This window comes from Bos taurus, chromosome 13, assembly GCF_002263795.3.
Source record: "Bos taurus isolate L1 Dominette 01449 registration number 42190680 breed Hereford chromosome 13, ARS-UCD2.0, whole genome shotgun sequence".
NCBI classification, from domain to species: domain Eukaryota; kingdom Metazoa; phylum Chordata; class Mammalia; order Artiodactyla; family Bovidae; genus Bos; species Bos taurus.
The window spans coordinates 61,710,088-61,735,106 of record NC_037340.1 but is presented as its reverse complement, the minus strand read 5'-3'; the positions used below and the strand labels follow the sequence as shown (position 1 = coordinate 61,735,106).

Genomic DNA, 25,019 nt, shown 5'->3' with positions numbered 1-25,019 from the left:
TGCAGTCAAAATAAAAATAAACAAACAAATAAATATTAAAATTTCTGAAGTTCTGTGAACAAGAAAGAAGGGTGTGTATGTTGAGTAGACGACCAACAATATCTGCTACAGGTAAGCTACTGTATCTGATCACACATTTGGTTTAAAAAGAAAGATGTGCATGTGTCTCTGGGTGTGTGTGTGCATGCGCGCATGCGTGCAGAAAAAACTGGAGGTATATCCATCAAATATTTACAACGGTCATTACCTTTTGATATTGGCATTATAGTTTATTCTTATTTTCTTCTTAACACTTTTTGTATTTTCTAAATTTTATGTAGTAAGCAGAACTATATTTATTGTGAATAATAAGTAGCTACCATTACACACTTATTAGAATGGCCAACATCCAGAAGAGCGACAACACCAAATGTGGGTGAAAACATGAAGCAGTGGGAGCTCTCATTCACTGCTGGTGGGAAAGCAGAATGGGGCTTCCTAGGTGGCCAACGGTAAAGCATTTGCCTCCCAGTGCAGGAGATGCAGGTTCAATCCCTGGATCAGGAAGGTCGCCTGGAGGAGGAATTGGCAACTCACTCCAGGATTCTTGCCTGGAAAATCCCGCGGACAGAGGAGACTAGCGGGCAAGAGTCCCTAGGGTCGCAAAGAGTCTGACATAACTGAGCATGCATGCTTACGTTTACAGGAATGCAAAATGAATGGTACAGCCACTTTGGAAGGCAGTTTGGCAGTTTCGGTGTTTTTTTTTTTTTTACAAAACTAAACATACATTTAACATACAATCCAGCAAGTATGCTCCTTGGTATTTATCCAAAGGAGGCAAAAAAACTGTCCACACAAAAACCCGCATACAGATATTTATAGCAGCTTTATTAATAATTACCAAACTCGGAAGCCACACTGAAGATGTCATTCAGTAGGTGAATGGATAAATAAACTGGAATATCCAGATAATGGAATATTATTATTCATTGCTAAAAAGAAATGAGCTATCAACCCATGAAAAGCCACGAGAAGACTTAAATGTGTACTACTAGGGTAGGCTGCAGTCCATGGGGTCTCGAAGAGTTGGACACGACTGAGCGACTTCACTTTTACTTTTCACTTTCATGCACGGGAGAAGGAAATGGCAACCTGCTCCAGTGTTCTTGCCTGGAGAATCCCAGGGATGGGGAAGCCTGGTGGTCTGCCATCTCTGGGGTCGCACAGAGTCAGACACAACTGAAGCGACAGCAGCAGCAGCAGCAGGGGAAAGAAGTCAATCTGAAAAGGCTACACAATGTATGATCGCAACTATGTGACATTCTGAAAAAGTGTGGAGACAGTTAAAAGATCAATGGCTGCCAGGGGTTAGCGGTGAGGGATGAAAATGTAGAGCACGGAGTATTTTAAAAGCAGCGAAAATAACTCTACATGATACTATACTGCTGGATATATGTCATTATGGACTTGCCAGGTGGCACTACTGGTAAAGAACCCACTTGCCAATGCAGGAGACATAAGAGACGGGGGTCCGATCCCTGGGTCAGGAGGATCCCCTGGAGAAAGGAAACCCAAGGATAGAGGAGCCTGGCTGGCTACCATCCATAGGATCGCAAAGAGTTGGACACAACTGAAGTGACTTAGCATGCAAGCACACATATGTCATTATATATTGTTCAAAACCATAGAATGTACAAAAGCAAATACTACTGTAAACTATGGACTTTCTGTGATAATGATGGGTCAAAGTAGGTTCATCAGTTGTAACAAATGTACCACTCTGGTGAAGGATGCTGATAATGGGGGCAGTTATGCATGTGGGGGACAGGAGTCAACTTTGTTGTGAACCTAGAATCTGGCTTTTAAAAAACTCTCTTAAAAAATAAACGAACTAAGTATCGGTTGCGGTTTTGATGAAGGATATCATTGGAAACCACCATTCTGATCCTGGTGATTACAATTCCTGGGGTGACCATTACCTGTAGTGTGATGAAGGTCCATCACTTCCCTTTCCTGTCCCCGAGCAGCAAGGACATCTCTGATGCCTTCGGAACAGCAAAACTCAGGCTCTGCACAAAGATAGCATCCAACATAGCAATGGCCAACCCATCAGAAAACATTTACTGAAGCGACTGTGGGCAGGGCATCACTTTAGGAACAACAGGACACCTAAGGATGACTAAGACATAGCGTTTGCACTAAGCTGGGACTCCAGAAGCATGGGGAATCTTGGCTCTACCAATTCTGTGTGACCTTGAATAAGTTGCTTTCCTTCTCTGAGCTTCAGTTTCTTCACCTACAACCTGGGTGTGACTCCTGCTGGATGACCTCGCAGAATTCCTATGGGAGAGTCGCTAATGAAATGCTAAAGTATGGGGCTTTCCTTGTGGTCCAGTGGCTAAGACTCTGACTCCCAATGCAAGGGCCTGGGTTCAATCCCTGGTCAGGGAAGTAGATCCTACATGCCACTGCTGAAGATCCTGCATGCCACAACAAAGATCGCAGACCCCGCATGCTGCAGCTAGGACCCGGTGCAGCCAAATAAATTAATTATTTTTATTTTAAAACAGAAACACTGAAGTGAGATGCTCCATTACTTAATGGCTTACGGGAGATGCAGGTAAGGGGGAATCTCCAGGTTTGGAGGCAGGCAGATCTAGGTTTGGATCTCAGCCCTGCCACTGACGGCTGTGAGGCCTTGGACAAGACACTTGATTGCTCACAGCCACTGAGTGAGGAACTGTGAGGAACACAGGCCCAAGGAGCATGGTGTGATATCAAAGCCCATGAACTGAGAATTCAGACCCGGATGCAAGACCCAACTCTGCCATTTATCAGCTACATGTGATCTTCTGGCTATTTCCAAGGAGAATCAGAAGTAAAGAAATTCAAAGGCACATTCCTGACCAGTAGGAAAGTGAGATCAGGGGGTGAAAAGAAAGGAAGCACTTGGGTTAAGAACGGAGACAGATAATCCACAGGTACAAGGTGGTGGCTGAGGGTAAGAAGACCAAGGGGAAGCCCAGGGGAGAGCTGAAAGGATATTTAAGGAGCATTTACAGTAAGTCAAGTATTTCAATCCTTACAATCACCTATTCTGAAGGCACTTTTATCATCCTCACCTTACAGGTGGGAAAACTGGCCAAGGTTACATTTTTGTCCCATGAACCCAGAGCCCACACTCTTTCCTCTGCCTACAGTCAGGTGGTCCCAGCTCATCATCCCTGTACTTCCCTCAAGTTTTCTGCAAATACTGGATGTGTCTCCAGACTAAAAAATAGCCTATTTTCCTCCTCCCCTGAGGCTTCCAGACTTGTGGAGAGCAGACACAAACTCATAGTGATTTGAGATGAAGCCTGGGGAGGCCCATTCAGCCCATTACTGCCTGCAAAGTGATGCGTCTCGGTTACTCAGTCCCTACACCTGCAGATCTGCCTGGCCTGTCTCTGACTCTCCGGAGGCTCCCCTTCTCTCAGGGACAGAGCTTGGGGGCCCCAACAACCTCACTGTTGGCCATATTTCCCACGTTTCTCTGGCCTGTCCCCATGAGCCCACAGCCCTCTTTGTGCCTTTTTTCCAGAGGTCCTTCCCCCCTCAAATTCCCTCTCCCCTGGACCCCTCTTTCTTCTCATACATGACAGATCTCTGTTCATCACCCCTCACCCACCCCCATTCCACTCCAAAATAGGATCCTGCAAGCTTCCTCTTTCAGCTCAGTTTTGTCTCAGTCTTGCACAAAGGGAAATGTTATATGTGCTGGCACCTAAGAGGAGAATGTGAACTGTACTTCTAACAATTAAAACCAAGTAAGTAAGTGCTAGTCACTCAGTCATGTTGAATTCTTTGAGACCCATGGACTGTAGGCCACGAGGCTCCTCTGTCCATTGACCTCTCCAGGCAAGAATACTGGAGTGGGTAGCCACTGTCTTCTGCAAGGGATCTTCCCAATCCAGGAATTGAACCTGGGTCTCCTGTATTGCAGGCAGATTCTTTACCATATGTGCTGACATCTAAGAGGGAAATGTGAACTGCACTTCTAACAATTAAAACCAAAGTCCCCCTTTAAAGGGCCTCCTAGGTGGCGTTAGTGGTAAAGAACCGCCTACCAATGCAGGAGGCATAAGAGATAGCAGGTTTGATTCCTGGGTGAGGAAGATCCTCTGGAGGAGGGAATGGCAGCTGACTCCAATATTCCTGCCTGGAGGATCCCATGAAAGAGGAAACTGGTGGGCTACAGTCCATAGTGTAGCAAAGAGTCAGACACAACTGAAGTGACTTAGCATGCACACACACCTCCTTTAAAACCTTGGAACTTACCTTAACCATCCTTATCAAAAATTACCTTTACAGGGAGAGCTAGAAACAGTTTATAGAAGCCCAAGAGAGGCTTTCATAACAATTTATTTATTTATTACATTTATTTAGCACAGCATATTCATTTTAAAATATTTGTTTCTATTTATTGTTTATCCCTAGGTTGGGAAGACCCCCTGGAGAAGGGAAAGGCTACCCACTCCAGTATTCTGGCCTGGAGAATTCCATGGACTGTATAGTCCATGGGGTTGCAAAGAGTCAGGCACCACTGAGTGACTTTCACTTACTTACTATAAATTATTTATTTATTGATTTAGTGTTTCCTAATGCCAGGCACTGTTGTGAATACTTTACAGCCTATCTTTTCCCATATCTACATCTTTAAGAGGTGGAAACTATTATGATCTCCATTCACAGATGAGAACTGAGATTTCAAATCATTACCCAGTAAGAGGCAGAGCCAGAATCAGTCTGTTCTAATCCAGTTTCAAAGCCCATGACTTTGGTGTCTCTGGGCCCACAAACGGGTGGACTGGGGGAGCATCTGACTACAGTCATATTTTACCTGGTATGCTATATATTTTAAAAACAGAGAGGGCTTTCCTGGTGGCTCAGTGGTAAAGAATCCGCCTGCCAGTGCAGGAGACATGGATTGGATCCTTGATCCGGGAAGATCCCACATGCTGTGGAGCAACTAAGGTCATACGCCTCAGTTATTGAACCTGTGCTCTAGAGCCATGAAGCCACAACGGCTGAGCCCATGTGCTGCAGCTACTGAAGCCCACACGCCCTCTGCCCACATGCAGAGTCCATGCTCTGCAATAAGGGAGGCCACTGCAATGAGAAGCCCGCACACCACATCTAGGGAGTGGCCCTGCTTTCCCCAACTACAAAGTCTTCACAGCAATGAAGACTCAGCACAACCAAAAATAAATAAATAAATACAAATAGAAATTTTAAAAACTAGAGAATCAATTGCCAACATTTAAAAACTAGCAGATTTCTCCTATCAATTGGAATTTTCAACTTCTCTTGAAATATCCAAGGAATTCCCTGGTGGTCCAGTGGTTAGGACTCTCTCTCACTGACAAGGCCCTGGGTTCCATCCCTGGTCTGGGAACTAAAATCCCACAAGTCATGAGGCTTGTGGCCAAAAAAAAAAAAAAATTCCTAAGACTCAGCCACACTGTCTGGGTTCCCACATGGCAATAATTGGCTGGGGGCAGTAGCAACAGCCCCTGTTAAACAGAATGTGTGCATTCCACTTTGCCATTGGCTCCCTGATCCCTTGCAGACCTACCTCATTTTTAAAAAAGTTTCTTTGGCTGTGCCGCATGACATGTGGGATCTTAATTCCCTGACCAGGGATCGAACCTGTACCCTCTGCACTGGAAGCACAGAGTCTTAACCACTGTATTGCCAGGGAAATTCCATTTATTTTCTTTGACTTCCTGGCCTTTGGAAGCATGTGAGTTTGTGACTCCTGGGTCTACAATTTCTGATAGCTGTAGTTTCCTTGCAATGTGATGAGTTCCCCATCACTGGAGATGTGCATACTGACGTTTAGTGCAGGTGCTGGAAAGAGATTGCAAGAGCTAAATGGGATCAGATAGCATATATAATCCTTTCCAGCCCTGCAATGCCAAATATTTACTTAAGGCTACAGCATGTATTGTCAAGCACTAACTTCCCCTCTGATCTCAACTTACTGTTTCAACCTTTCCTTCTCTTTACCTTGGTTTCTTGATCTATTTATATATTTTAATCATATGATTATGCTGTATGAATTCTGGTAAGCTTCCTCAAATCCTTTTTGGAACAAGGCATGGGGAACAAATAAATCCTGACATAAATATTTACATAAAGGGCTTGGTTCCAGATACTGAAAAGAAAAAAGAGAACTGTAAGTTGTAACAGCCAAGGTATCTTAGTTTCCCTGAGATGCCTGGGCTCAAAATGATAAAGGACCTAGGAGTCTGGGGTGTAGCAGCTGAATGAGCATGAGGCAAGGTGGTCTCAACCTAATGTCTCAGGAAATGAAGCCTCAATGCTTTATCACCCATTATTTATTTAAAATAGATTTTAAAATTACAAAACTAATTATGGCAGTTTTTTAAAAAATTGCTTCAGATTCCTTAACATTTCTCCCATGGAGAGGGAGTATCTATGTTTTCTTTCCTTGAATCTGAGTGGGCTCGTGGCTGATTTAACCAATATGCTATGCTTAGTTGCTCAGTCATGTCCGACTCTTTGCAATCCCATGGACTGCAGCCCACCAGGCCCCTCTGTCCATGGGATTATCCAGGAAAGAATACTGGAGTGGGTTGCCACTCCCTTCTCCAGGGGATCTTCCCCACCCAGAGATCGAACCCAGGTTTCCCATGTTGCAGGCAGATTCTTTACCATCTGAGCTACCAGGGAAGAAAGATGGTACAGATGATCTTATGTGAAAAGCAGAAATAGAGACACAGACACAGAGAACAACAGTATGGACACCAAGAGGGGAAAGGGAGGAGGGATGGATTGGGAAATCGGGACTGACACATGTTCTGCTGCTGCTGCTAAGTCGCTTCAGTTGTGTCCGACTCGTAGCGACCCCATGGACTGCAGCCCACCAGGCTCCTCCGTCCATGGGATTTTCCAGGCAAGAGTACTGGAGTGGGGTGCCATTGCCTTCTCCGGACATATGTTCACTACTATGTATAAAATGGTAACTAACGAGAGCCTACTGTATAGATCAGGGAACTCTACTCAGCACTCTGTAGTGACTATATGGGAAGGGAATCTGAAAAAGAGGAGATATACGTGTATGGATGGCTGATTCACTTTGCTATACAGTAGAAACTAACGCAACATTGTAAAGCAACTATACTCCAATAGAAATTAATTAAAAAGAAAAGTAGCCTCATGGAAATACCTACATGGGGAATAACTAAAGCCTCCTGCCACCATCAGTGAGGAACTGAGGCCTCCTTTCTGCAGCCACGTGAATGCCCATCTCGGAAGGAGACTCTCCAGCCTTGATCAGGCCTTCAGACAATTACAGCCAAGGATGACTTCTTGACTATAACTTGATGAGCCAGAACCACTCAGCTAAGCTGATGCCAGATTCCTGTCTCTCAGAAATTGGGAGAGGCGATAAATGCTTATTGTTTTCACCTGCTGAGTTTCAGGGTTCATTCATTCACATCAACAGATAACTAGTAGTACCCAAGGTTCAAAATTTTTAAACATACGAAAGAAGATATAGCAAAAGCTCTTTGTCACTCCTACCTCTAAACACCTGGTCCCCCATCTTCTCCCACCTCCCCCAGCTAATTTACAGAAAGCCCTTGGGAAATGTTAGGTTTATTATCTGGAATACAGAAGCCGATACCCTTGGCTCCTCTTATAGATTATCTGACTGAAGATAGGCTGCAGCAATATGGCATTCCCCTTCCAAGCTACAAAGCCATGCCCTTCTTTCTGCACAGGAACTGGGCCTTTTCAGCCCTGATGCCACCTTTCCCTGCCATAGCCTCGATCTCCCACGAGCATCCCCACATCCTGTCTCAAGTGTGAGGGTGGGGGATTCCCCTCCTTGCACACCAGTGGAAAACATTGGTGTGAAAGACATACGTCTTTTTCTTTGACCCACAGAAATCAGAAATCAAACCACACATCTCCCAACACAGTCCCAGCCTGGTCCCCAGCCTTCTTTCCAAGGTGTCCAGTCTTTATCCTGCCCCAGCCTTATATCCTCACCCCAGACTTCCCAGTCTGCTCTTCTGACCTCCCAAGATACTGCTCATGCCAATCCTTCTTCCCCGAATGCTCTGCTCCCAACCTACCCTTTTGAAAACAGCCACTTCTCTCTCTGTGTAAAAGCTTCCCCAGATATCCTCAAATGCCTCCTTGCTTCCAATCTGGCCCCCATCCATCCGTTGTCCACTTGACAGCCAGGAGACTGACGTAAGACCTGAGGTGGTGCTTCCACTTCTGGCAAGATGGAGAAACAGTCTCCACCCTGCCTCTGTTGCTGAATGCAGTTCCACACATTGGACAGGGGCAACAAGCAGCTCTTGAGAGTTCAGAGAAGTCAGCAGTAGAAGGCAGATCAGGGAAGAGAGCAATTCAAGGATCACCAGTCCGGCAGTGAGTTTACGTGTTTTTTTTCAACTTAAGTGTATGTATTTTATTTATTTTATTTTGATTTATTTGGCTGTGCCAGGTCTTAGTTATGGCATGTAGGATCTAGTTCCCTGACCAGGGTTCGAACCCAGGTCCCCTGCATTGGGAGCTCCAAGCGTTAGCAACTGGACCACCAGGGAAGTACCCATGTGTTTTGTTTTTTCCCTCTGGTATTCCTTGGGCTGTCTCAATGCACTCAAAAGGACCAGGACGGGGGCACAGGGAGATCCTTCTTTTCGTCCTTTCCTCCTTTCTCGCGTGTCCTCCCCCCCAGGCCATCCGTGGTGGCACAGGTGGTGGCAGGTGCCTCTGGGAGCCTCAAAGGATGAGGAAGGAAACGTTCCTCTCTAACTGGAGGCGCTGTGGTCCAGAGTGGGGTGAACCACTACTGATTTGTCCCCTACTTGAGCGCAGTCGAGGGAAATGCGTGTCAGAGTCGGGTAAACAAAGCCCCAGGGAGCCAGAAAGTCCCAGGGGTAGAGCAGGGAGGCAGGAGTTTGGAATAGTGACCCCATAAAGTTATCTGTGAACTTCTGGTCTCACCCACTAGCTGCATATGAGTGGATCTCACTTAAACAGCTCTGCACAGACTTTGAGAACTGAATCACGAGTGAGTCCGCTTGAGACCCAAGTTCCGAAAGCCCATAAGTGGTCCACAGAGCGGATGCGCATGGCACCAAAGAGAGTTTGAAAACAGGACTGACATCGGAACCAAAATCCACAGAAGGCAGGAGTTGAACCCACTTTGCCAGTTGCCTGCTAAGACATAACGATCGATATTCTCCGTGCGATTTAAGTGAGATTAAAGGCTATTAATGTAGGACAGGAAGGCCTGGCGTGCTGCGATTCATGGGGTCTCAAAGAGTCAGACATGACTGAGTGACTGAACTGAACTGAACATAATAATCAAAACGCCCAGGACAAACTACCCGCAATACAAAGAAGTAGCAAATTTCTACTAGCATGGGAAAGTCGATGAAAAGATGTCAACAGCAAGACGCTGGAATGATCTAAAGACCTTTAAGCAGCTGTTACAAAAATACCCCAAGGAGAAAATGGGGAGTTAATGTTTAATGGGTATGGAGTTTTAATTCGGAAAGAAGAAAAAGTTCTGGTGATGGGTGAGTGGTGACAATTATACAACAGTGTGAGTATACATAATGCCCTGAACTGTATACTTAAACTTGGTTAAAGTGGTAAATCTTATGTATGCTTTACCATTATTTTAAAAAATACTCCATGGAGTAAGGATAAAGATTTTAGCTTTCTTTAACTTTTCATAATAGAATATCTCAAATGGAAAATTTAGAAGTGGAACATACAATAACTGATATTAAAAACTCAATGGAGGGCTTCCCTGGTGGTCCAGTGGTTAAGAATCCACCTGCCAATGCAGGGAACATGGGTTTGATCCCTCATCTGGGAGGATCCCACACGCTGAGGAGCAACTAAGCTCGTGAGCCACAACTATTGAGCCTGTGCTCTAAAGCTAGGGAGCTGCAACTACCGAGGCCTGCCGGCCTAGAGCCTGAGCTCCACAGCAAGAGAAGTCAGAGTAGCCAACACTCTATGCAACTAGAGAAAGCCCACATGCAGAAATAAAGACCAACCACAGCCGAAAATAAAATTAGTTAATTAAAATAAATAAATCTTTTTAAAAAAAAAAAAAAAGCTCAGTGGATAGGCTAAACAGTAGAATGGAGATAGCACAATCTGTGAACTTGAGGACAGATCAATAGAAATTACCCAATCTGAACACCAGAAAAAAATAAACATGGTCCATGAGACCTATGGTACAGTATCAAAAGGTTAGCATAATGGAAGGATGGGAGAAGGAGTACAGTGCATGAGTGTTTACAGCACTTCATTCACAATCCACTCCCCAACTGGAAATAACCCTTCCATGGATAAATCAGTAAAGAAACCGTGATATATCTTCACAAAGCTCAGCAATGCAAAGCAACGAGTTATGTGATACCTGTAAATGGGCTTCCCAGGGGGTTCAGTGATAAAGAATCTGCCTGCTAATGCAGGAGACACAGGTTCAGTCCTTGGGCTGGGAAGACCCCCAGGAGAAGGAAATGGCAACCCACTCCAATATTTTTGCCTGGGAAATTCCACGGACAGAGGAACCCAGCTGACTATGGTCTACAGGGTTGCACGAGAGTTGGACATGGCTTATCAACTAAACAACAGCCTGTAATCCTAGATGACTCTCAGGGACATTACTGTGGGCGAAAGAAGCCAGTTTCAGAGGTTGGCGTACTACTACATGATGCCATTTATGACATTCTCAAAGGCAAACAATGGTGATGGATCAGTGGTTACCGCAGGTTAAGCGTGGGGAGAGTATCTCACTACAAAGGGAAACTGGAGGGCTTTTTGAAAGATGACGGAACTGTTCTGTATCCTGTTTGTGGTGGTGGTTACGCAAATGTGCACGTGTTAAAATTCATAGAACTATACACCAAAAAAAAAAAAATTTTTTTTTACCACATGTTAATTAAAACAAAACAAAAACCTTGTGATAGTCAGTCTCAAGGTGGCCTACGGAGATCCTCACCTCCTTGTATTTATGGGCTGCGCAGTCCCAGGGAAGAGGGTTGGCCCATGGGATCAATAAAAATGGTAGAGGCAACAGTGAATGGCTTCTGAAGCTAAGTCATAAAAGACACTGCAGCTTCTGTCTATGTCACCTGAATCATTCTCTCTGAGGAAAGCAAGCCACAGCACTGTGAAGATAGCCAAGCAAGCCTGTGGAGAGGAGCTGAGCCACCCACAGCCAACCCCAACTTGCCAGTCACGGGAGTGGGTCATATTGGAGATGGACCCTCCAACCACAGTCAAGCCTCCAGGTGAATGCAGCCCTGACCAGTATCTCCTTGCAACCTTACAAGAGATCAGAACTGAACTGCTCAGCCAAGTTGCTCCAAAATTGTTGGCCCACAAAGAAACTGAGAGAGAATATATGATTATTGATGCTTGAAAAGACTATATTTTGGGTGACTTGTTATGTTGTTGTTCAGTAGCTCAGTTGTGTCTGACTCTTTGCAATCCCATGGACTGTAGCACGCCAGGCTTCCCTGTCCTTCACCACCTCCTGGAGCTTGCTTAAACTCATAACCATTGAATTGGTGATGCCATCCAACCATCTCATCCTCTGTCATCTCCTTCTCCTCCTGCCCTCAGTCTTTCCTAGCATGAGGGTCTTTTGCAATGAGTCAGCTCTTCACATCAGGTGGCCAAACAATTAGAGCTTCAGCTTCAGCATCAGTCCTTCCAATGAATATTCAGGATTGATTTTGTAGGACTGACTGGTTTGATCTCCTTGTAGTCCAAGGGACTCTCAAGAGTCTTCTCTAACACCACAGTTCAAATGCAGCAATTCTTTGATGCTCTCAGCCTTCTTTATGGTCCAACTCTCACATTCGTACATGACTCCTGGAAAAACCACAGCTTTGACGAGACAGACTTTTGCTGGCAAAGTAATGTCTCTGCTTTTTAATATGCTGTCGAGGTTTGTCATAGTTTTTCTTCCACGGAGCGTGCGTCTTTTAATTTCATGGCTGCAGTCACCATCCACAATAGGTAATGACAGTCCTGAGATATAGGTCAGATCATGTCTCTCCCCTGCTCAGGACCTCCCAGTGGCTTCTCACATTACTGACATAAAAGCCAGAGATGAGGCCCACTCAGATCTGGTCCGTGCCCTCCTCATACCTCACCCACTTCTCCTCCTTCCTGTCCCTCAAACATGCCGGGCTAGCTTCCACTCCAGTACTTGCTATTCTTTACCCGGAATGCTCTTCCCAAGTATGCATACACTCACTCACCCCCTGCAGGTCTCACTCAAATGCCACGTGGACACAAAGGTCTTCTCTGACCACCCCAGCCACTCTCCTTCCCTCTACCCTAGTTCGTTCTCCTTCATGGTTTTCATGACCTCATACTTTATATACACATTTTTTTTATTATCTGTTTCTCCCCCATTACAAAGCAAGTTCCATGAGAGGAAGGACTCAATGTATAATGGTTCAATGGTTTAATTTGTATTCCCATTTTACAGATGAGAACACTGAGTCCCAGTGATTACACACTAGATTAATATTAAAGATAGTCCGGGCACCCAAGCCTTGGGACACCAAACCTAATGCCTTTTCTAAAGAATCAACCAATCCAAAGTCCTCATTTTCTAGTTCAAGAGGAGACAAGAGTTCAGAGAGGGCTGGGAGGACTTCCCTGGTAGTCCAGTGGCTAAGATTCCATGCTTCCAATGCAGGGGGCCTGAGTTCCTAATGCAGGGAACTAAATCCCACATGCTGTAACTAAGAGTTTACATGCTGCATCTCAAGATTCCATGTGTCTCAACTAAGACCCGGCATGGCCAAATATATATATATATATATGTTTTTTTTTTTTTTTAAAGAGAGCAGGGCCAGGAATTTTCCTGTCGCAAAGAGACAGTTCACTTGTATACCACTGACCAATATGGGCAGGAGTGGGGTCTCCCCCATTGGCTGAGAGCTCAGCTCCTGTTCGTTCACCAGCAATGGTTGGGAGAAGATGGTCTCCCAGTGAGCTAACACAGCACTGAAACACAAAGGACAGAAGTCCAGAAAGTTTCCAGCAGGCGGTGCCTGGTGAGGCTTCTGGAGCCCCAGTAAAGTTTAACCCCCATATCTGGAGCCCTTGCAATAGTTCCAAAACATATTCATGCCCTTTAGCATCTCTCTGGCAGCCCCGTGTCAGCTGCTGGCTCAGAAACCGAGCCTTCGAAAGATGGTTTTGCAATTTGTGAAATAATACTATTATCATGAAGCATCGATGATGTGCCAGGTACTCTGGTAATAGCAGTTCTTTAAATTCTCACAATGATCCTATAAAGTAGGATGAAATTATATCATATATGGGCTCAACAAATTAGGGCAGAAAGAATAAATTTTGCCTTTATACTTTGGGACTTGACTGTAAAGGAAGCTGAGACTCAACTGAAGACATTATTTCCACTTGACAGATGCAAACACTGAGTCTCAGATAGGCCAAGAACTGGCATGAGTCACACAGCAGTTAGTGGCTGAGTTGGGGTTCAAACCCAAATCTCCTGGACTGTGTAGAGCCATCGAAATATACCACCAGAACAGAAATCAAAGTGTCTGGACCCAAGATAAGTGGCTTCTCCCTAAGCCACATCAAAAACCAATGAAGCCAGACAGTGTAGGGAACAGGCACATGCCAGGGAGGATGAATTGGCACAAGCTCTTTGGAGGGCAATGTGGTCATGCCAATCAAAATGACAAATGTGCACTCTCTTTTGACCCACCAATGCCACTGCTAGAAACACATGTGGGAAATGGCACCTGTTCCGTGTTTTTCATTGCGGGCTCCTTTGTGATGCCTCTAAAAGGTTAAATGCCTCTTCCCCTGAGAGCCCCATTGGTCCTATGCTGAGGGGCTTCAGGGCTTGTATAAAGATAAGGCTGAGGAACATCCCAGGTGGTCCAGTGGCTAAGACTCCTTGCTCCCAGCGCAGGGGGCCTGGGTTCAATCCCAGGTCAGGCAACTAGATTCCACACGCCGCAACCAAGAGTCCACATGTCACAGCTAAAGATCCTGAATGCCTCAGCTAAGACCCGACACAGCCAAATAAGTAAAGAAAGAAAGATTGTTTTTTAAAAAATAAAGCTGGCTGTTCATGTACCATTTGCTACAATGGTGCTATTATTAGATTTTTTTCTTTTTTAAGGTAAAGCTGAGTGAGGGTTTCCTAACTTTGATCTTCATAATTCACATCATTTACTTAATATTTTTAATCACATCTGTAATTTAAAACACAAAAATGCAAAGTATCCCCAAAATAAATATACTCAAAGCAAAACAGGGTTACTAAATTCTGGCTAGCTAATGCTGACTCCCAGTCTGCCCTGTTAGCAAGATGGATTAGCAGGTGGTAGAGTAGTTAACGGCTGGCACTAAACTGAGACTTTCTCTTTGACATTGTTAACAGGACTGAGGAATTGCTGAAAAGAATCCTCTCCTCCTGCTAGTGCCCTGGACCTCCTAAACGATCTTATATTCTGTTAACAGAGGGGAAATAGTCCCACTCTGCAGAGAATGAATGTTCACCAGTTTTTTTTAGAGGTGGATCTTCAAAGAGGGATGGGTGTCCTCCTAGGCTTCCCTCTTCTCACTGGGGTGGGCTGAGTCATCGGGAAGGAGAGAGTTTATAGGAAATGCCTTTTGTTCCTTCCCTTCCTGCTCTTTACCTGGTTGGGCTTGGCGTTCTGGGCTGATTATCCATAAAGGATTAGCTGTAAAAACAAAACAAACCTGCTTGTCCTTAAATAATGTTATTTCAAGGCAAAGGTCCCAACCTTGAAATAAATAGGGTTTCAAGTAAGAATCTGAATTAATTCTGACAACATAATCCAGAGAGCAAGACTTGCCTTCAGGTTTTTTCCTGTTAACCCCACTAAGGACAAAGAGAAAACTGAAGAAAAGGATCTTTACTCCCGAGCCAGGGAAGGAATATTGTTTATTATCATCATTAAGCTTCTCTGAAGTGAACAGAACAGCTTTCTTTTACCCTCTATCCCATTTCTCCTTCTTGTCCATTCTCCTCCATGCTTTTAGAGGGTCTGTGATGTATCAGGACAGCATTTCCCAGCTTTGGTTCCTTTGGACACAAGTTTCTCCATTTCTGCCTAATCCACAACCCTCTCTACTGGTAGTTACTTAATTTTCAAAAAGTGTAACTCTCATTGTTTTGCTCATGTAAGTTTGGCTCCATCCTAAAACAATGAACTCCATTAAATGAAGGGCTGTATATAATATTTCCCCCAGTGCAAAATAAAGAGAAAAAAGTCAACGTTACAACACAAACTGAGCATGATGGGGACCTCTCAGAGCCACACCACTGACTATGCCTGCTGGAATTTTCCAGGCGTGCCAGGCCTCAGGGAAGGCCCTCCACAAGTGCTTGCTGGCTGGCTGACCACAGAGCATCACCCCCACGACCTTCTGACCAGTGGTGTTCGTTTTTGCTCCTGGAGAGCTTGTTAAAAGATCACTGGGCTGCATCTACAGAGATTCTGATTCAGCAGGTTCAGAGTGGGGCCTAGGAGTCTATAGTTCAAACAAGTTGCCCCAGGGGATGTCGACACTGCACGTCCAAGGAATATAATTTAAGTAAGTCTCGGGCTACTGGGCATCAAAATCTCTTGAAGGTGCATCTGAAGATGCAGATTCCTGGGCACTACACACCAGACATTCTGATTCCTCAGGCCTAGGTGGGTCCCTGGAATCTACCATATTAACCAGCTCTCCAAGGATCCTCCAGAGACCACCAGTGAAGTCAGGGACAACTTATCCTCCTTGTTTCTTGGGCCATAGACCTCAGCGCATTCTGGACTTCCTCTTCCCTCCTAATTCCACTGCAGCGTGTCAGCAAATCCTGCTGGCTCTTCCTTCAAAAGTTTCCAGTATGTGGACTTGGGAATGAGACAGTAAATGAAACAAGACTGGTGAAATGCTGAGGGTTGTTGAAACTGAAAGTTAATTTTATTACAATTTTTATGTATATTTGAATTTTTTCCCAAAAGGCAGCTTTATTTTTTTAATTTTATTTTTTGGCCACATCATGTAGCTTGCAAGATTTTAGTTCCCCAATCAGGGATTGAACCCAGGTCCTCAGCAGTGAGACAGTAAAGTCCTAACTAATGGACTGCCAGGGAATTCCCAAAAAGTAGCTTTTAAGTGTTGATCTAACAAATCCACTTCTAGGAATTTATCTTAATAAAAATGTTAGATAACAGAAAAAAAAAACTTACAAATATTTTCCAAATAATAATAGTAAAAAACTTGAAATATACTAAGTTCTCATAATAAAACAACAATAAACTACGAGACATAATAAACTATGGGACACCCCTCAGTGGAATTTTATATCGTTAAAAACACTTATTCAGACCATGTACCAATATAGAAAACATGATACACTATTAAGTAAAAAAAACCAGGACATTAAATTGTATATACTGCATGATTAAAACTATGTAAAGACTTACATTTTTTACAAAACATTGAAACTTTAAAGTCATTTTATACATCCAGAGTCTGACCAGTTTCCACCACAATCAATGCCATGACCTCTGCCTGAGCCCAATCGTTTCTCTTGCAGGCATCCCTGTGACACCTCTATCGTGGTCTCCCTGCTTCTATTCTTCCTCCTTCCCATCTCCTCTCCACATGGCAGCCAACAAATAGGTAAATCAGACCATGACTCTCCTTAGTTCAGACCCCACAAGGCTTCCCACATTTGTCCAAATAAAAGCCAAGGCTTGATCTTAACTAGGCTGAAGGACGGGTCATGTCACCTGTTCTCATCTACTCTGTTCCCTGCATCACTTCTGCCACTCCAGTCACACTGACCTCCTTGCTAGTTTTCATTCCAGCTTCAGGACCTTTGCACTTGCTGTTGCGCTGCCTCCAAAACGCTGAATGAGCATGGCCCCCTCCACAGCAGCTCTTTAGAGAGGCCTTCCCCGAGCTCATCTAAACCAGCACTGCTCCCACTCTGCATCCACCATGCCTTTTTAGTTTTCTTATAGCACTTAACACCTCCCACGATATATCTGCTTATTATGCCTTCTATTTATTAGAACGCAAATTCCCTGAGAACAAAGAATTTATGTCTGATCCTCTACTAAATCCCTAGTACCCAGCACAGAGCCTGGCAACTGGTCAATAAACACCTGTTGAATGAAAGCATGTTGAATTAAGTAACCACCCAAGAAAACTCTAAGTTTCATGTGGGCTTTCTCTTTCCTGGGGGATCCTCCCTCTCTGAAAGCTTCTGGCAGTGGCAGACCCACGGCTGAAGCCCACTGGGGACAAAAGGAGGCTGACCATTTCTCCATTCAAGGTCTCCATGGTGCACACACAGAGTAAACCAGGTCTTGTGAACCAGAGGAGCAGAGCAGGCTGGCTAACAGCATTGGCCTTTGGAGGTCAAATCTGGGCTGACCACTACCAGTTGTGTGGCCCTGAGGAAACTGAGAATTTTCCAAGTGTTAATCCTGCCTTGTACAGAAAGAGTAAGTTTCTACTTCCCAGGGCTAAGGTGGGGGTTAAACCAGGGAACACCCATAAAACACTTAGCAAGCACAGTGGCCGGCAGAGAGGAGGCGTGGGACCAGAGGCAGTCACACTAACCAACAGCCACGTACGGGCCTTTGTCTCCTTCAAGTTTACAATGGGCCCTTATCCTCCTTTTATCTGACTGGGGCCATTCAACCCCGTCGTCGTCGGTTTTATCACCATTTTATAGGTGGGGAAACTGGGTCAAAGGAATAAAGTGCTCGCCTACAAAACACACCGAATCAGACTACAGGTCTAGCGCCCTCACCTCCAGGAACACAAGCTACTATGATGGCTGATGCTCATCAGGAGGATTTGGGCAGCCTATTTGAGCCCCAGACTCTCAAGCGTGTGCAGCAAATGACATCAGTCAGAGAGCCACACCTTACCAACTGCCCAATAGAGGCAGGGGCTCGCTCCAATGTCCCTCAGTGAGGCTGATGCACAAGTCTGAGCAGATAAACTATCTCTGAGTCCACCCAGGATTTAAAATATTTTCCCCAGATGGGAAATACAAATGTCCTTTCTGTATTAAGAGTTTGATGGCAGCTCTAAGCAGCAAATGCCATCTTCACTGTTTGAAATCCTTGTTGCCATTCAGCCTCTGATCCAGTATGCCCTGAAAAAAAGGCATCTCTTCCTAAAGGCTACCCACGGGACACAGCTGTGAAGCTCTGGGACTGGCTTTCATCAGTCTCCCCCACTTTCCCAGGATTGAAGGCCAAGGGAGGTCACATGGTGGGGAAGTACTCAGCAGGTAACAGACATGAATTCTAGAACCACCCAAGAGAACTGTAAGGTTCAGGTGGGTTTTCTGTTTCTTGCAGGATTCTCCCTCCCTGCAGGCCCCTGGCAGTGGCAAACCCATGAGTAGAGCCCAGTGGGGACAAAAGGTGGCTGACCATTTCTCCATCTGAGGCCTCCACGGTGCACACACAGAGTAAACTGGGTCTTGTGAACTGGAGGAGTAGAGCAGGCTGGCTACCAGCACTGGTCCTTTGGAGGTCAAATGCCATGGCCCTTTGGAGGTCAAATCTGGATTGACCACTTCTGGCTGTGTGACCCTGAGGAAACTGAGAATTTCCTCAAGACCGAAAAATCACAGAGTCTCGGGGTCATGAATTTTTACCACTACAGCATTTGAGAGACAAAGAAACTCACAACCGTAACACTTTAGGTCTCATGGGCTTGGCTGAGACTACACTGGATGGGATGGAGCAGACAACCCCAGGAATGCAATGCGATGGCTCCTGGGTACTGAGCATCTTCCATCTGGTCAGGGGCTTAGTGACCACTCCCCTGCAAGGATACAGTCAGAAGGCTCCCGCTGCAGGAGGAAGGCTGGGGGGACAGGCCTGGAACCAATTTAATGACAAAGTTCTACAACCAGGCCCTTTGGAACAGGAGATAACGAGACCTCAAAAGGATCCCAGCAGGCCAGCAAGCCCTGGCCCTGGTGATGTGTTATGAGACACTGATGGTGCCACGTTTGGGGCAAGCCACCAACCGCCAAGAGACTCTGAGAGCAATACCATGACAGCCTGGCTTGATGGCAGGTGCTCCCTGCTGGGAACGAGCTGTGTGAGCAGCACTTAGCCGTCTGCAGCGTACTGACAACACTGTGGTCGGTAACTTCTTTGTGCATAGTGTTTATGACGGAGAAGACTATGCCCCAAACCCTGGAGATGGCCTAGGAAGTGGCGGCTGACAGTGGCTCAGGCCAGGCAGTGGGGATGAGCCTGAGGGCCGCTTTCGGGAGTCATGTGGAAAAGCAGTCAATACACTCAGCCACCCCTAGCCTTATCCACATTCTGTTAAGGTCATTTTAGGTACCTACATTAATGAACTTCACTGATTTTTTTTAAGATAAGGGAGAGTTATAGGGGAGTCATGATCTTGTATCAAAACTATAAAAATCTCTTTTTCTATATATAAAATCTCTCTGAAGAGAATTGAGCATCTCAGCCTCCTCAGAGCAGAGCAGACCAAAAGACAGAGCTTGGACTACTTTGCTGGTGTGAGAAATTCCCAGGAGAAGCAATAGGGAGCATATGAGAAAGGGAGATATCTGGCCACTAGGAGCTTGGAAGTCCCGTGTCCTGGGAGATGGACTGTCTTCCTCCTCCAGGAGGTCCCTGGTACTTTTCTCTGGTCTCTGATCCTTGAGGAATCAACCGTGGGAGCACCTCTAGCTGCCAGGCCTGGCTGGAGGGAACAGCTCAGACTGGTGGTGTGCTCCAGCTAGGATCAGAATTCATCCCGCAGCTGAGGGGGCCTGTCCATGCCAAAGAAGGAGGATGGTCTCCCATGGAGGTCCCGTTCCCGCTTTACGAAGGCAGTGAAGGAGGAGACACAGTTGCCAATAAAGTGGTCAGCTTGGCCGAGGATGTACAGGTCGATCTGGGCCACCTCAGGCTTCAGACTCACCACCTTCACCTGCAGGAGGAAGGGCAGGGCGTTTTAGCCAGGGTTTAGGACAAAGTGGCCAGATCCGCCAAGGCCTGCAGCCACCCCTCACCTTCTTTCTCTGTGCTGAAGTCACAGACATAGAAGGAGGCGTACAAAGCGTTAACACGTAGGGTTGGGGTGCCTGAGAGAAGTGCTGCCTAGCAGATGGTGACCCTAACCCTAAGCTCCACACGCACACCACTCATTCACACTCTGCCTTTGCTCATTGGTGTCTTCTGCCAGGAATGCCTATCCCCACCCATTGTAGTCCTGACCATACTCTCAAGGCTCAGTTCAAGGTCTGACTTTTTCATAAAGCCCTTGCCTCAAGGTTTTGGCTTCTCCAACCAAACCACAATCTGACCAAAGAGCACCCCACCCAACTGGTCCTGCTGCCTGGATGCCTCTGAGACTAAAGTCCTGTCCAATCTATCCCTGAGATATTCCTCAAAGGTGAACCTTTTTCTTGATGGACTACCACTCCCTGGCTGGTCACCATAATCTTTTCTTCTACTGGTCTGCTTACCAAAGGAAAAGTGAAAGTGAAAGTTGCTCGGTCATGTCCAACTCTTTGCGACCCCATGAACTATACAGTCCACAGAATTCTCCAGGCCAGAATACTAGAGTGGGTAGCCTTTCCATTCTCTTGGGGATCTTCCCAACCCAGGAATCAAACCCAGGTCTCCCGCATTGCAGGTGGATTCTTTACCAGCTGAGCCACAAGGGGAGCCCAAGAATACTGGAGTGGGTATCCCTTCTCCAGCGAACCTTCCTGACACAGGAATCCTACCAGGGTCTCATGCATTGCAGGTGGATTCTTTACCAATTGAGCTACGAGGGAAGCCCAGATATCATAGGAAAGCAGCCAAAAAACACTTTCACAGATTCCCCTACTCCCTTATTCCTCCCTCCCTCTATCCCAAGCTGAGCACCCTTAACTGGTGCCCTACTGCTCTGCAGATAAAGACTACAGATCTTGAATGTGGCCAAAGGCCTGTTCAGCTGCCTCTCCACCTTGAGCTCCAGCCACTTCACACCAGGCTCCCTTCTATCTCAGGATCTTTACACATGCTCCTCCCTCTGTTGGGGGTGCTTGTCTCTTTGCCTGGTTAACTCCTACTTAACTCTGACTCTGCAGCTCAAGTCTCATCTCCTTAGGGAAGCCCTCCTTGGCCCCCTCAGTCTAGTCCAGGCTCCTCTGCTCTGCATGTGCACAGAACCACGCTCCTTTCCTTTGTGGCACACATCTCCTTCGTGTGTAGCTTTCACTCAGCGATTCTCTGCTTAACGCCCATTTCCTGTACCTGGCTGGGGCTGTGTTGGTTTGCTGGTCACTTCTGACGGGGGTCTGTCTCAATATGCATCTGGGGACTGGACAAGTGAGTGAACGAGCCCCCATACCCAAGCCGGGCCCTCTCCTGTGGCATACCTTACAATTCTCTGCAAGTCTCTTTTCCTGAGTTTAGACTGTGAGCCCTGGAGGGCAGCACTACATCTTATTTTTCAGTATCCCTGGCTCAGCACTGCCCCAGCTTAATGGATGAGCAAGGATTAGTTCAGGAGAGAGGGTAGGCTGAGCCCATGAAAGGAGGTGGGGAGTGGAGAAGGGCAAGAACAGTGGCACAGGAACAGGAAGTAGAAATGGCAAGAGGTTCAAGGTGTAGCAAGTATACCAACTCTAAAAACTCACAAAAAACTCCCTGGGACTCTCCAAGTCCTTCCATTTAGTTCAGAGGTAGGGGGTGTGGGCAGAGCTGGGGCTGAAAGTGCTTTGCTGTCACACAGAGACTTCTGATGTAACAAAAATCATCATCTTGCTATTCAGATGGTAGCAGAAAAATAATACCAGCTTAATCATGGCCAAAATCCCCTGAACAATTCCACCCACGCCCTGAAACTTACCCGCTCTGTGTCATGCCCACTAAAATTAGCCCTGAGACCTCCTGGGTAAATTCTATCCTTTCTTGGGACTTTGGTTTCCTCAGTTTTAAAATGCAGAGGTTGGGTCGGAGGTGCTCCAAGGTCTCCAGCTCTGATATTCTTCTATAAAGTGGGTGGGTGGGGACCAGAATGCTGTGACTTGGCACTTCCTCTACAAGGCACTTCCTCGACAAGCCCGTAAAAGAGGGAAAGGGAGCCCCTCGACATAAAGCCAAGGGTACCCACTGTTAGAAAGCGGATGTCTGTCTTTTAAGGTCTGCACAAGCATTTAGGGGCTTTATGCACTCCAAGGTCTTACTGAATGTTCACTATTAACTCCACCGTTTTACCAATACATAATTACTTATTACCTATTCTTCATTTACACAGTACCAAGCGCATTCTACTACTTACTCCTATGTCAAACCCCTACTATTCACCCCTTCCTTAAGCATTTATGAAGCACAAAAGAGCCTACTTCTACTATCGATGACAGCTAACTTTATCAACAACTTAATTTGTACCAGACCAGTTTTAGCTTCTTGTTTGATCTTCAAAATTACCCCACAGGATAGAACTACTCTCAGTCCCATTTTATTGATGAGGAAACAGAAGCACAGAGAGGTGAAGTAAATTGTGCAAGGCTGCACAGGGAGGAGAGCCCAAGATCCTACGCTCCACAGTCCATGCTCTTAATCCTTCTGTGGCACTGGACCGCCCCCCACCCCCTCTGTCCCCCAGGGCCCACTCAATATCCTTAATCACCAAACATTTACTAAGAGCCTACCATGTGTCAGGCACTGTCCTAGCCACTGGTGAGGGTAAGGCGGGGTCTCAGCCCTGGAGGAGGTCAAAGTATCAGGCTAGACTCTGAAGAACAGAACAGTGAGTCTACCCTGGATCCTGCCTTCAAGGAGCCACAGCTCCTGGGAAGAAATAAGACATGTTTCTACATGAGTCTCACGGTCTAGGTGTCTCGGGAGGAGATGTGATCAAGTGCTGTGAAAGCTCCCAGTAGGGATCCAGTAGCAACAGGAATGAAGGGAAGCCTGCAGAGCCCCAGCGGAAGTATCTGAGCTGGGGTTTAAAGAAGGGCAGAACTAGAGAACAGGATGTTCAAGCAAAAGCCTGGCGGTGGGAGAACAGGGAGCACCTTGGAACTTCCTTTGATTCCCTTCCAGCTGCTCTCCCTCCAGGCCCACACCCCACGTGTACCTTCCCTTTGAAGAGCTGCTGGATCTCGGGCAGGTAACTCTCAGAGTCGGTGGCAATGTAGACCGATTGGGCGTTCAGCGCTGTCACCCAGAGCTTCAGAGCGCGCCTAATTTCCTTCAGGTCAGGGAGGCACATGGTCATGGTGAGCGGGGCGGTGGTGTGGCGGCTGTAGCCCACGCATTGTGGGGAGGCCATGAAGTGGGCGCCAGCGGTTCCATCTTTCAGCATGGCACACGCGTTTTTCTGTGGGGCAGGTGGGGACAGAGCTATAGAGAGCCACTGCCCACAACCCAAGAAGTAAGAGCCCAGGAAAGGGAAAAAGGCAGGTGATACAAGAGTACAACTTTTTTTTGTTTTAAACCACTGAGGAAAAGGGAAATGCATCAGCAGTTAACAGTGCTAAGGGGATATTGGCTTTTCACAATTTTTTTCTTGGTCTTACTGCATTATCTGGGACTTTCAGCAGAATTCTGAACTATGCTGGTGATAATGGGCAGCCTCATCTGATTTCTGACTTCAGTGGGAACACTTCTGATAGCCCCAAGAAGTGCATGTTTGCTGTGGGTTTTGGAGAGATAGCCTTTATCAAGCTAAGCTGGGCCCCTTGTATTCCTGGTTGGTTAAGAGTTGTTTTTCTTCTTTTTTTTAAATCATAAATGAATGCTGACTTTTTATCAAGCGCTTTCTTGGCATCCACTGAGATGACTATATGATTTTTCTTCTTTGGGCATTAATATAATAAATTTCACTACATCACTGGGATAAATTTTACTTGTTTGTGTTGCTTTTGCTTGTTCTTTAATATGCTACTGGATTTTACTCGGTAATATTTTACTTAGATCTGGGCATCTATGTTTACTAGTGAGAATGGACTCTATTTTCCTGAGCTGAGCTTTTAATGAGTTTGGTATTAGCATTATGCTAAATTAAAAAAAAAAAAAGCAGCTTATATTTTCTTATGTCCTAGGAGAGTACAGGTCCTAGCTCCTTTACTTTGTGGAGGGGCAGGAAGGGGGTCATGTGGATGTGACTGCTTCCTCAAATGACACTGAATGAATTTTGATCTAATTTCCATACTTCTGAGTATTTTTCAAGTTTCCATTAATGAGTATTTCTCACACACAGATATATACATATCTTCTTACGTAAACTAAGGAGATCGTCCGTACTGCTCCTGTTATTTTCACAGGGAGGATAACCTGATGAGGTTTCTGCACATTTAAGCAGCTGCTGAATTTGGAAGATGATATCTTCTTTTCTTGGGAGCCCCACCCAACCTCCAGAGCTTGTTTTTCAACAAGGAGTCGACTGGCTAAACACTTAGCTGGGGCAGAAGACTGTGGGCTCTCTCTGGCTTGCTGCCTGACTCAGAGCCTAGCTTGATACCTCAGTTTATCCATCTGTGAAATGAGGAAAAAAGGGCAACTGTTAAAAATGAGAACTACCAAGCAAGCACTCTGAAGCCACAGTTCAGATGTGTCCATGGTGGGACTGTGGGGCACAGCCCCATCAGCTTGGCCGAGTGAGGTCTCTTTGCCCTGGCTAGGACTTGGTGCAATGGGTTCAGCGTTCAGTGTCACAGACATGGGTCCTGCTCATGGATATGTCCAACCCAGCCATGAGAGGAAGGGGGAAGTTACCCAGTCAGAGCCAATGCGCAGGTGAATGCCCACGTAGGGCCGGATGAGGTGGGCGTGGATCTGGGCCTCCCCTGTCCTCACCATCTCGTCTGACCACACCATGTACTTCTGGAGGGGCCTGTGCTCCTCCAGGACAGGGAACTGGGCAGGGGCACCAGGCAGGGCAAGCACTGGATGTTCCTCTGGGGAAAATCT

The 25,019-nt window shown here is 46.1% G+C and overlaps 1 protein-coding gene across 8 annotated transcripts in view; it reads right to left on the bottom strand.

The window, feature by feature from the left end:
* Positions 1-248: 248 nt before the first annotated feature.
* The window catches only part of POFUT1 (protein O-fucosyltransferase 1), a 40,475-nt gene continuing 15,704 nt past the window's right edge, over positions 249-25,019 (bottom strand). For 2 of the 8 annotated variants that reach the window (NM_001043343.1, NM_001043344.1), the window contains 1 exon segment: positions 19,235-20,037. Coding sequence is in view for 6 of the 8 variants with exons in the window: in NM_001043344.1 (NP_001036809.1) it covers positions 20,034-20,037 (4 nt within the window). In the remaining 2 variants the exon portion in view is untranslated. 8 annotated transcript variants of the gene reach the window in all.